The 13,680-nt window shown below is 51.9% G+C and overlaps 1 protein-coding gene across 1 annotated transcript; it reads right to left on the bottom strand.

The window, feature by feature from the left end:
* Positions 1 to 3,670: 3,670 nt before the first annotated feature.
* Positions 3,671 to 5,602, bottom strand: LOC138788961 (E3 ubiquitin/ISG15 ligase TRIM25-like). Its single transcript, XM_069967407.1, has one exon. The coding sequence runs from the start codon at positions 5,594 to 5,596 to the stop codon at positions 4,004 to 4,006; it is 1,593 nt and encodes a 530-aa protein (XP_069823508.1). The 5' UTR covers positions 5,597 to 5,602; the 3' UTR covers positions 3,671 to 4,003.
* Positions 5,603 to 13,680: the final 8,078 nt, after the last annotated feature.

The raw sequence follows: 13,680 nt of genomic DNA, 5'->3' as shown, positions 1-13,680 counted from the left end.
ATGAGGGGTGTAGTAGTACAGGAATAGATGAGGGGTGTAGTAGTAGTACAGGTATAGATCAGTGGTGTAGTAGTAGTAGAGGAATAGATGAGTGGTGTAGTAGTAGTACAGGAATAGATGAGGGGTGTAGTAGTAGTACAGGTATAGATCAGTGGTGTAGTAGTAGAAGAGGAATAGATGAGTGGTGTAGTAGTAGTAGTACAGGTATAGATGAGGGGTGTAGTAGTACAGGAATAGATGAGGGGTGTAGTAGTACAGGAATAGATGAGGGGTGTAGTAGTAGTACAGGTATAGATGAGGGGTGTAGTAGTAGTACAGGTATAGATGAGGGGTGTAGTAGTAGTACAGGAATAGATGAGGGATGTAGTAGTAGAACAGGAATAGATGAGTGGTGTAGTAGTAGTACAGGTATAGATGAGGGGTGTAGTAGTAGTACAGGAATAAATGAGGGGTGTAGAAGTAGTACAGGTATAGATGAGGGGTGTAGTAGTAGAACAGGAATAGATGAGTGGTGTAGTAGTAGTACAGGTATACATGAGGGGTGTAGTAGTAGTAGTACAGGTATAGATGAGGGGTGTAGTAGTAGTACAGGTATAGATGAGGGGTGTAGTAGTAGTACAGGTATAGATGAGGGGTGTAGTAGTAGTAGTACAGGAATAGATGAGTGGTGTAGTAGTAGTACAGGTATAGATTGTAGTAGTACAGGATTAGATGAGTGGTGTAGTACTAGTACAGGAATAGATGAGGGGTGTAGTACTAGTACAGGAATAGATGAGGGGTGTAGTACTAGTACAGGAATAGATGAGGGGTGTAGTAGTAGTACAGGTACAGATGAGTGGGGTAGTAGTAGTACAGGTATAGATGAGGGGTGTAGTACTAGTACAGGAATAGATGAGTGGTGTAGTAGTAGTACAGGTACAGATGAGTGGGGTAGTAGTAGTACAGGTATAGATGAGGGTTGTAGTAGTAATACAGGTAAAGATGAGGGGTGACTGAGGCAGCTAGGGATCACTGGGACAGATGGGGGATCACTGGGACAGATGGGGGGTGACTGGGACAGATGGGGGTGATAGTAGTTGGTGCATAGTAATGGTGACATATACCAGAACTGGTTACAATCAGAGCAAAAGAACAAGGGCTCCTGGGCTTGGGGTCTATGTGGTGATCTGCTTGAGTATATATATTTATTGTACATTTTAGGCTTCACATCCAAATGTACCTGTTTTACCTGTTACACACAGTATATAGACTTAAACATGGGGAAATATACCTGAAAGCTGCTGGAATGACTCATTTTTCCTGTTACTGGAATTCCCTGCTGACATGAGGTCAACTGTAACCACAGCAAGAACAATAACCTGCACAGCAACACAATCTACACAGCAAATATGGCACAGTATACTAGTATATACCATGAGTAGGTATTGTAGTAGAGTAAGGTCCATAAACCCAAACCTACATGTGTGGAATACGCTCGACTGGTCACTTGCTAGATGGTAACGGGTGAAGCCACTCATGTGGTGGTTGGTCAGAATATAGCTCAGCCAGATGTTAGGTTGTTGTGACGCCAGTGCCGGTTGGACACACAGGTATGGTGGTCGGTGACCTGCCGGGATGTGAGGGGGTCCCTTGGGCACTTATCACGGTGGTCCGGAGTGGAGTTGTGATCCACCTGGACTATCGGTACCGCCACCCACAGAAAGGGGAGATGACCCAAGGAGGATGCAATGGCTGTGTAGGTGCTTAGCGAATAACCACTGAGTCCAGTTAGAATAAATAAACTCGTCTTTACTGCAGAAAGGCTTAGTACAGTGATGTACAGTAGGATCTTGACTTGACAAAATACTCTTTAGTGACCCGATCTGTGCTGTGAGCTCAAGGAGAGGTTCAGTCGTGCTGACTGAGTTGAGTGCTGAGAGGTAGAAGAGGCACAGAGGAGTAGAGAGGAGGATGTCGAGAGAGTCCCAACCCAGGGTAGAAGTGTGTTCTGCCGGAACTTTAGAAGGAGAATAAGTAGAATACTTGAGAGCAGAGAGAATCCTTGTACCCGTGTTTTGACTCTTTGCACCACCTATTGCCCACCAGTGTCGGGCGACCCATCCTAGAGGGTGACACAAGCTCCAGACCTTGTTACCTGGGATGAGCAGAGTGGTCAGAGTTCTCTGATGAAACCCGCTCTGCGAGCTAGAGTACGTAGGCTTCTAGCAACTTTGCTCTATCCGGATCAGTTCCTCTTTCTTCAGGATACTGTCCTGCACGTTTAGACTGGTTCTAGGCGTGGGTTGGGAAGATCCCTGACTTGTCCTCTTTAAGTGTGCGTTCAGCACTGCATTGTATATAGAAGTTCTGCTTTCAAGGAAAGAGTGCTAAGGTGTCTCATGTACGTCTGTTCACTACAGAGACCAAACCAGAACTAGTCCACAGGGGACCTAGCATAAGCCAGGGCCCTTCTTGGCTACTGCAGAAACCGTTCTGACTTGCGTCCTTACTCTACAAATGCCAGAGTCTCACTAAGGTGTGGCTACACTTACTATCCCCATGTGACTTCTTTCTACAGCATCTTTAAAGTGTGCTGTGAGTGGGTGAGAAATATTTGTAAACTATTAGAGAACACATGGATGAGACAGCCCGATTGTAGCGATAGCTCTGTGTACAGGAGAGCACAGAGCTGTCACATTCAGTTTTCTCCTTATGCTAAATAGATATAAATTGTTGTATATGTCATAAGTATCTACTAATCCTCTATGTGCCTGCTGCAGTGTTTTGATAACCTTTTTTTTTTTTTTTTTTTTTTTTTTTTTAGTTTGGACAGATTAAACAACTTTTAAACTTGCAGCCCTGTGTCAATTTGGCGTGGCCTAGAGTACCTGTGCCTTAGGATTGCGACACCCCTCCATCCTTCCTCCCCCGACCTCTTCATCATTAGGAATGCCCCTAGAACAATTTCTGTAATTCATCACCTGTTGGAACACTGCACATGAGCCGGATCGTTAATGCACCTGTGCATTGTTCATACAAGTGATGAATAGAAAAAATCCTGCCCAGGTGCGTTCATAATGATGAGGGGGGCGGGGAGGAGGGACAGAGGGGCGGTGCAGGCCTAGGGCATGGGTACTGTAGGCCATGCTGCAAGTTTTAAAGTTGTTTCTTAGGACTATAATTGCATCACCTGACGAACGGATCCCAGGACAGATCTTGGATTACAAGCAGCTATTTGACCGTACAAGCAGTTTGGGGGGGGGGGGGGGGGGAGATTGTGGGTACAGAGTCGCTTTAAAAATGGCACATTTCTACTCCTTTACATATACCTGTGTAATACACATCTGACGTTATTAGCTTTGCTATGTGAAAATCTAGATTTTCATTGAAATCTTTCCTTTCTCTGTAATACTGTCCAGCAGCCTCCTCCTTATCATCACAGAGAGAACAGAAAGTCTCAGTTTAGTTTTTGGCCTAATGGTGAGAATGAAAACTGCAAAATTTCAGGAATATTTTATAAATGCAAATAGTAAAATGGAAAATGAGAAAAAAGCATAACAATGAATTCTATAAAATATGTTAAATGTAAAATTTGATTAACAGAATAGGTCACTTTCTGATGACACATTCCCTTTAATGGAGTGCAGGCACGGGGACCTGCTCTGTAACCCCAGAGAGATGCCTTCCGCAGTCGGCAGTACACCTGCAGAAGTGTATGACGTCCAAAAAAGTTCCAGGTATAAGACCTTTCCTAATGAATACGCTGCATCTCTCTGCACCCGACCTGTGGAAATGAGTAGGAGATAAAGTTTGCAGATACCCTATATGTAGTGGAGATCCATCTGAACTGTGCATATTACAATGAAGAAATACAATTGAGCAATAATTTATAGATTATACACTGATTATTCTTCCAAAACTGTGTGTGTGTGTGTGTGGGGGGGGATTTATTATCAGATGCAACACAAAAGTCAGATTTAACCTGACCTTATCTATTATCTCATCTATCTTCGATTTGTTTATGCTATAATGGTTTCCTCCAGTTGCTGCCTCCCCCTAATATCCTTATAGAACCTTTCGATACTCGTAATGCAACATGAAGGGGCTCGGTGAAGGTGGAAGTGAAGGTGTGTAAGTGTCTGATGGGGTCACACAGCTCATAAAAGGACAGCTGCCCGGCCTCATAATCCAGACAGATCCTGACTCTATTACTGGAGATATTGTCAGGTAACAAGATCCGTTTACTGCCATGTATCACTGAGTACTGATTATCACACCTCCCCATACACCAGGACTTATCATTTCCAATGTGTGACTGATCTCCCCTCCTGTCTATACTGGGATAACACATCCCCACCCTCCAATATACTGATCTACTGATCTCCACATCCCAGTAATGTCGCCCTGAGGAGAATCTCCTGCTGCCCATCACCTGAGGACACTGGAATCTCTCTGCTGTTTCTGGACGATTCTGCTTCTCTCGTGTCCTGGTTGCAGTTTTCAGGTCGTCTGATATAAGGAGATTATTATCAGCTGTGTTGACATCCAGTAATATGTCTGCAGGAACCTCCCCATAGATCCTTATACCTGATATTATGTCACATAATGTGCGTAATGTGTCTGAGATCACAGCCACATCCAGATCATCTACATCATGGGGCTGTCTATCATGTCCCCCTGTGTCCTCATCACCTCCCCCCTCCTCAGGATCACACAAGTCACCTGTGTCTGGTTCCTGTAAGACAGTCAGTGGATCCGCCATGTTACACAGCTCCTCAATGTGTCTCATCTTCCTGGACAGCTCGTCCTTCTTTATTTCCAGCTGCTGGATCAGAGCAGACAGTGGCAGTGACTCTTCCTTTTCCTGCCTGGAGATCTCGCTCAGGACCCTCTTCTCCAGGTCGTCCAGCCGTCTCCTGATGTCTGTAAACAGGGCAGTGACTCTCTCTGCTTCTCCAGCTGCTTTTTCTTGAGCTTTTCTCCTGCGCTCCTCCACACTCCGGACTCTTTCCTCAGTCTCCTCTCTCTTTGTCATCAGTTTCTGGAGAACATTTCTCAATTGTTCTTTCTTGTTCTCAGAGGCCTCATCCAGTGACTCCATTGTATGTCCTTTGTGTTCTCCAATCATATAACAGGACACACAGATACAAGCAGCGTCCTCAGTGCAGTAATATTCCAGCATCTTCTTATGGACAGAACATTTCCTCTTCTCCAGGGAAGTGCTGGGCTCAGATAAGACGTGTTCTGGTGACTTGCTGTGATATCTCAGGTGTTTATCACACAGAGAAGCCTCACAGTGCAGACAGGATATCACAGCAGGTACAGCAGAGTCCACACAGTAAGTGCAGCAGATCCCGCTTTCTGTCGGTGTTGGAGGAGTCAGCAGTATATTCTCCATTAGATTACACAGAGCGATGTTCCTCATCAGTGCAGGCCGCTCCTGATACTCTTCTCTGCATTCAGGACAGGAATAAACTCCAGCCCCGTCCTGTGTATCCAGCACACGACCAATACAGAGCCGGCAGAAGTTGTGGCCACATCTCAGCATTACAGGATCTGTATAAGTGATCAGACAGATGGAACAGTCCAGCTCGTCTCTCAGAGCAGCAGACGCCATGGCTGACGGAGGAGGAAGAGGGAAACGAAACTACAGAAACCAGAGGGCGGGTTTAACTATTTATACTCAGGGTGCGGCTGACCTGTCACAAGTCTTCAGTCCTCTCTGTAACATATAGTATGTTGTATAACTAAATGTGGTTGTAATAAATATATGTGACTGTAGATATCCTGTAGATGCATACATACACACAGCACTGTTTAAAGGGAACCTATCAGTTCATTTATGCTGATTGGGCTAATAAATCACTGCCTACTCGGGTAAATTTGTTCCCCAATTATTTATCAAAAATTCACTGCCTAGGGAAGCATAAAATCACCAAAATTGTGATTTTATGGATTTTATAGGACTGCAGGTGACATCTACTACATTATCTGTACTCAGAGATATCACTGTGTTATCTGTGGTGTTACATAGGACTGCAGGTGACATCTACTGCATTATCTGTACTCAGAGATATCACTGTTATCTGTGGTGTTACATAGGACTGCAGGTGACATCTACTACATTATCTGTACTCAGAGATATCACTGTTATCTGTGGTGTTACATAGGACTGCAGGTGACATCTACTGCATTATCTGTACTCAGAGATATCACTGTGTTATCTGTGGTGTTACATAGGACCGCAGGTGACTACTACATTATCTGTACTCAGAGATATCACTGTGTTATCTGTGGTGTTACATAGGACTGCAGGTGACTACTACATTATCTGTACTCAGAGATATCACTGTGTTATCTGTGGTGTTACATAGGACTGCAGGTGACATCTACTACATTATCTGTACTCAGAGGGATATCACTGTTATCTGTGGTGTTACATAGGACTGTAGGTGACTACTACATTATCTGTACCCTGTGTTGAGTACAGATAATGTAGTAGTCACCTGCAGCCCTATGTAACACCACAGATAACACAGTGATATCTCTGAGTACAGATAATGCAGTAGATGTCACCTGCAGTCCTATGTAACACCACAGATAACACAGTGATATCTCTGAGTACAGATAATGTAGTAGTCACCTGCAGTCCTATGTAACGACACAGACAACACAGTTATATTTCTGAATACAGATAATGTAGATATAGACCCCTGTGTAGCCCCCCCATAGTATAGACCCCCTGTGTAGCCCCCCACAGTATAGACCCCCTGTGTAGCCCCCCACAGTATAGACCCCCTGTGTAGCCCCCCACAGTATAGACCCCCTGTGTAGCCCCCCACAGTATAGACCCCCTGTGTAGCCCCCCCCACAGTATAGACCCCCTGTGTAGCCCCCCACAGTATAGACCCCCTGTGTAGCCCCCCACAGTGTAGCCCCCCACAGTATAGACGCCCTGTGTAGCCCCCCACAGTATAGACCCCCTGTGTAGCCCCCCACAGTATAGACCCCCTGTGTAACCCTCTCATAGTGTAGACCCCCTGTGTAGCCCCCCTCCCATAGTATAGACCCCTTGTGCAGCCCCCCTCATAGTATAGACACCCTGTGCAGCCACCTCATAGTAAAGACAACCTGTGCAGCCCCCCTCATAGTATAGACACCCTGTGCAGCCCCCCCACAGTATAGACCCCCTGTGTAGCCCCTCACAGTATAGACCCCCTGTGTAGATCCCCCACAGTACAGACCCCCTGTGTAACCCTCTCATAGTATAGACCCCCTGTGTAGCCCCCCTCCCATAGTATAGACCCCTTGTGCAGCCCCCCTCATAGTATAGACCCCCTGTGCAGCTCCCCTCATAGTATAGACACCCTGTGCAGCCCCCCTCATAGTATAGACACCCTGTGCAGCCTCCCCCCACAGTATAGACCCCCTGTGTAGCCCCCCACAGTATAGACCCCCTGTGTTGCCCCCCACAGTATAGACCCCCTGTGTAGATCCCCCACAGTACAGACCCCCTGTGTAACCCTCCCATAGTATAGACCCCTTGTGCAGCCCCCTCATAGAATAGACCCCCTGTGCAGCTCCCCTCATAGTAAAGACACCCTGTGCAGCCCCCCTCATAGTATAGACACCCTGTGCAGCCCCCCTCATAGTATAGACCCCCTGCGCAGCCCCCTCATAGTATAGACCTCCTGTGCAGATCCCCCACAGTACAGACCCCCTGTGTATTCCTCTCATAGTATAGAACCCCTGTGTAGCCCCCCTCCCATAGTATAGACCCCCTGCGCAGCCCCCCTCATAGTATAGACCCCCTGTGCAGCCGCCTCCAATAGTATAGACCCCCTGTGCAGCCCCCCCTCATAGTATAGACACCCTGTGCAGCCCCCCTCATAGTATAGACACACTGTGCAGCCCCCCCCCCACAGTATAGACCCCCTGTGTAGCCCCCCACAGTATAGACCCCCTGTGTAGCCCCCCACAGTATAGACCCCCTGTGTAGATCCCCCACAGTACAGACCCCCTGTGTAACCCTCTCATAGTATAGACCCCCTGTGTAACCTTCTCATAGAATAGACCCCCTGTGTAGCCCCCCTCCCATAGTATAGACCCCTTGTGCAGCCCCCCTCATAGAATAGAACCCCTGTGCAGCTCCCCTCATAGTAAAGACACCCTGTGCAGCCCCCCTCATAGTATAGACACCCTGTGCAGCCCCCCCTCATAGTATAGACCCCCTGCACAGCCCCCCTCATAGTATAGACCTCCTGTGCAGCCGCCTCCAATAGTATAGACCCCCTGTGCAGCCCCCCCTCATAGTATAGACCCCCTGTGCAGCCCCCCCTCATAGTATAGACCCCCTGTGCAGACACCCCCCCATTGTATAGACCCCCTGTGCAGCCCCCCCTCATAGTAAAAACCCCTTGTGCAGCCCCCCACATCGCAACATTTATGTAAAAAATGAAAAAAAAAAAATAAACTCACCTCACCTGGATCCTTGATCTCCCTCAGGCCTGGCAGCTTCTCTTCAGTTCAGTGAGCTTCCGGGATGCCGGCCCTGGGCGGAAGCTCACTGATGCAGGACCGCGGCGCCCGGATTTCTCCTCTCTACTGCACGGCGGCTGACATGTGACGTGATGACGTCACATGTCAGCTGCCGAGGAGGAGAAGTCCGGGCGCCGCGGTCCTGCATCAGTGAGCTTCCGCCCAGGGCCGGCATCCCGGAAGCTCACTGAACTTAAAGAGGTCCGGCGGCCGCGGCCATTTAACTGCACAGGGGGGACCGAGCCGGGGGCATATGCCCCCCGGCCCAGCCCACCCCTGCCGCGGCCCCCCCGGATTGGGGGAGCACAGGAGGAAGTGGCAAGGGGGGCCGTGCGGGCCCCCCTAGCGTAGGGGTCCGGTCGCCATGGCGACCAGGGCCGCCGATAGGGCAGTACAACCGGTACTGCCGTATGGGGCCCGGACGCTAAGAGACATGGGGGGGGGGCCCGGCGGGCCCGCCCCCCCGACCGCTACGATAGGGGGGCCCGCACGGCCCCCCTTGCCACCTGGGGGGGGGGGTTGTGCCGCTTCGGTCCGGTGAGCTTCCGGCACACGCTGCTTCTATCACTGGCCGGAAGCTCACAGCTGCAGCCTGCGGTCCTTCTCTCCTGCTCGGCAGCGGCGCACGTGACGTCATCGCGCCGAGCAGGAGAGAAGCTCCTGGACCGGGGGGCTGCAGCTATGAGCTTCCGGCAAGTGATAGAGGCAACGTGTTCCGGAAGCTCACTGGACCAAAGCTGCATGGGAAGGGGGGACCTGCCTCACCTGCCTCTGCTCCCCCGGCCGCTCCCTCTTCCCCCAGCCTCTCCTCCTGTACCCTTCCCCCTCCAGCCTCTCCTCCTGCACCCCCCTTCCAGCCTCTCCTCCTGCACCCCCCTTCCAGCCTCTCCTCCTGTACCCCCCCTCCAGCCTCTCCTCCTGTACCCCCCCTCCAGCCTCTCCTCCTGTACCCCCCCTCCAGCCTCTCCTCCTGTACCCCCTCCAGCCTCTCCTCCTGTACCCCCTCCAGCCTCTCCTCTTGTACCCCCCCCGCCTCTCCTCCTGCACCCCACAGCCTCTCCTCCTGCACCCCCCAGCCTCTCCTCCTGCACCCCCCAGCCTCTCCTCCTGCACCCCCCAGCCTCTCCTCCTGCAACCCCCAGCCTCTCCTCCTGCACCCCCCAGCCTCTCCCCCAGCCTCTCCTCCTGCACCCCCCAGCCTCTCCTCCTGCACCCCCAGCCTCTCCCACAGCCTCTCCTCCTGCACCCCCCAGCCTCTCCTCCTGCACCCCCAGCCTCTCCTCCTGCACCCCACAGCCTCTCCCCCAGCCTCTTCTCCTGCACCCCCCAGCCTCTCCTCCTGCACCCCACAGCCTCACCCAGCCTCTTCTCCTGCACCCCTCAGCCTCTCCTCCTGCACCCCACAGCCTCTCCCACAGCCTCTTCTCCTGCACCCCCCAGCCTCTTCTCCTGCACCCCCAGCCTCTCCTCCAGCCTCTCCTCCTGCACCCCACAGCCTCTCCTCCTGCACCCCACAGCCTCTCCTCCTGCACCCCAAAGCCTCTCCTCCTGCACCCCACAACCTCTCCCCCTAGCCTACCCTCCTGCACCCCCAGCCTCTCCCCCAGCCTTTCCGTCAGCACCCCCCCAGCCTCTCTGTCAGCACCCCCCAGCCTCTCTGTCAGCACCCCCCAGCCTCTCCTCCTGCACCCCCTAGCCTCTCCACCAGCACCCCCAGCTGCTCTCCCTGCCCCCCAGCTGCTCCTCCTGCCCCCCATCTTCTCCCCCTGCCCCATCTGCTCCTCCGCCTGTCCCCCATCTTCTCCCCCTGCCACCCCAGCTGCCCAATCTTCTCCCTGCCACCCTAGCTGCCCCCTATCTGCTCCCCCTGCCTGCCACCCCAGCTGCTCCTCCTGCCCCCCATCTACTCCCCCTGCCACCCCAGCTGCTGCCCCCGAGCTGATCCCTCTGCCCTACATTGCTCCCTCTGCCCCCCCAGCTGCTCCCCCTGCCCCTCTCACCCCAGCTGCTCCCCCTGCCCCCATCTACTACCCCTGCCCCTCTCACCCCAGCTGCTCCCCCTGCCCCCCATCTGCTCCTCCTCCTGCCCCCATCTACTCCCCCTGCCCCCAGCTGCTCCCTCTGCCTCCCCAGATTCTCCCCCTGCCACCCCTAGCTGCTCCCCCTCCCCGTCACCCCAGCTGCTCTCCTTCCCCCTGTCACCCCAGCTTCTCCCCTTCACCCCAGCGGCTTCCCCTGCCACCCCCAGCTGCCTCCCTTCCCCAGTCACCCCCAGCTGCCTTCTTGCAGACTAGTTGTGGTCGGAGAAGTCTTCTTGATTGCTGCGCCAGATGGAGAAGAAAGCAAGAAGCGACGGCAATCGGAGAAGACGTCACCTGTGAGTCATTAGTAACTGCACTGTAATCACTTCTATAGTGTGCAGAGCCTGTGTACCATTGGGGTCTAAATGGGTCAGTGTATTGTTTGCGGTAGTGTACTGACACAGCCCCGCGGTCACTACAGTACACTAGCGCAAACTTTTAAACTAGGACCCAACTACAACAGCCGCAGGCACTACAACTCCCAGCATATGCTGAGGGCTGCAGACTGTCAGTAAATGCTGGGAGTTGTAGTGCCTGCAGCTGTTGTAGTTGGGTCCTAGGTGCATTATACACTGGATGCTTTGTGGCATATAAGAATACATAGATCTGTGGGGGCTCAGTGCAGGGAAGTGACCCCAGAACATCACTAATAGGGGATAGGGGGAGATGTTTTGTTCTATCCCCTATTAGTGCTGTTCTGGGGTCACTTCCCTGTACTGAGCCCCCACAGATCTTTGTATTCTTATATGCCACAAAGCATCCAGTGTATAGGACCCAACTACAACAGCTGCAGGCACTACAACTCCCAGCATGTACTGACAGTCTGCAGCCCTCAGAGTATGCTGGGAGTTGTAGTACAGTGTAGACAGATGTATTGCTGGACCTTCAGGGCTGATGGTTGTCACCCACAGATTGCAGCCACCAGGAGACTCTGCACACAGTGATTTATTACAGGGTTGTCCTCTCAGAGACTACAACTCCCAGCATACCCTGAGAGCTGTATAAATGTAGGGATTTGTCACAAATACAGATGAATTCAGGAAAGGAGCGGGTCAGCATGTCGTGTCTCACTGGTTCTATATTGGTGGCTCCAGGTCCCCCAGTCCGACACTGGACAGAAGCGGCCCACAAACTAAGACGTCCCCGGCCTCCTTCCTTCCTCCATCACATTTGTTTGATGAGAACAGCGGGCATTAAGCACAGCGACACCCAAGTGCCAGGGTATATAGCATGCATGTACAGTAATGGGGGGGGGGGGGGGGCGCCTCAGCGTGCAAAGTGCCTAGGGCAGCATAAACTCTAAATACAGGCCTGGCTGCCGGCACTTCATACCAGCAGCCTATGGGAGGCCGGGCTGTGACCTCTCTGGCAGGCGTGATCATGTGACGTCATCACGCCTGCCGGAAGTCCCGTCCCTGCGGCTCGCAAGATGGAGCCCGAAGAGGAGGAAGAGCTGCTGCCTGCACAGCGCGGATTAGGTGAGTAGGATGTTTGTTTTTTTAGGGGCACCTCTGGGGGCATTATTAGTTCATGGGGGGCACCTCTGGGGGCATTATTAGTGTATGGGGGCACCTCTGGGGGCATTATTAGTGTATGGGGGCACCTCTGGGGGCATTATTAGTATATGGGGGCACCTCTGGGGGCATTATTAGCATATGGGGGCACCTCTGGGGGCATTATTAGCATATGGGGGCACCTCTGGGGGCATTATTAGCATATGGGGGCACCTCTGGGGGCATTATTAGTGTATGGGGGCACCTCTGGGGGCATTATTAGCATATGGGGGCACCTCTGGGGGCATTATTAGTATATGGGGGCACCTCTGGGGGCATTATTAGCATATGGGGGCACCTCTGGGGGCATTATTAGTTCATGGGGGGCACCTCTGGGGGCATTATTAGTATATGGGGGCACCTCTGGGGGCATTATTAGTATATGGGGGCACCTCTGGGGGCATTATTAGTATATGGGGGCACCTCTGGGGGCATTATTAGTATATGGGGGCACCTCTGGGGGCATTATTAGTATATGGGGGCACCTCTGGGGGCATTATTAGCATATGGGGGCACCTCTGGGGGCATTATTAGTTCATGGGGGGCACCTCTGGGGGCATTATTAGTATATGGGGGCACCTCTGGGGGCATTATTAGTATATGGGGGCACCTCTGGGGACATTATTAGTATATGGGGGCACCTCTGGGGGCATTATTAGTATATGGGGGCACCTCTGGGGGCATTATTAGTATATGGGGGCACCTCTGGGGGCATTATTAGCTCATGGGGGCACCTCTGGGGGCATTATTAGTGTATGGGGGCACCTCTGGGGGCATTATTAGTTAATGGGGGCACCTCTGGGGGCATTATTAGTATATGGGGGCACCTCTGGGGGCATTATTAGTGTATGGGGGCACCTCTGGGGGCATTATTAGTATATGGGGGCACCTCTGGGGGCATTATTAGTATATGGGGGCACCTCTGGGGGCATTATTAGCTCATGGGGGCACCTCTGGGGGCATTATTAGTGTATGGGGGCACCTCTGGGGGCATTATTAGCATATGGGGGCACCTCTGGGGGCATTATTAGCATATGGGGGCACCTCTGGGGGCATTATTAGTATATGGGGGCACCTCTGGGGGCATTATTAGCATATGGGGGCACCTCTGGGGGCATTATTAGTTCATGGGGGGCACCTCTGGGGGCATTATTAGTATATGGGGGCACCTCTGGGGGCATTATTAGTATATGGGGGCACCTCTGGGGACATTATTAGTATATGGGGGCACCTCTGGGGACATTATTAGTATATGGGGGCACCTCTGGGGGCATTATTAGTATATGGGGGCACCTCTGGGGGCATTATTAGCTCATGGGGGCACCTCTGGGGGCATTATTAGTGTATGGGGGCACCTCTGGGGGCATTATTAGTTCATGGGGGCACCTCCGGGGGCATTATTAGTATATGGGGGCACCTCTGGGGGCATTATTAGTGTATGGGGGCACCTCTGGGGGCATTATTAGTATATGGGGGCACCTCTGGGGGCATTATTAGTATATGGGGGCACCTCTGGGGGCATTATTAGC

This window comes from Dendropsophus ebraccatus, chromosome 1 (genome assembly GCF_027789765.1).
Source record: "Dendropsophus ebraccatus isolate aDenEbr1 chromosome 1, aDenEbr1.pat, whole genome shotgun sequence".
NCBI lineage: Eukaryota > Metazoa > Chordata > Amphibia > Anura > Hylidae > Dendropsophus > Dendropsophus ebraccatus.
Note: the sequence above shows the minus strand (reverse complement) of the source record. Positions and strands in the feature narration are given on the sequence as shown.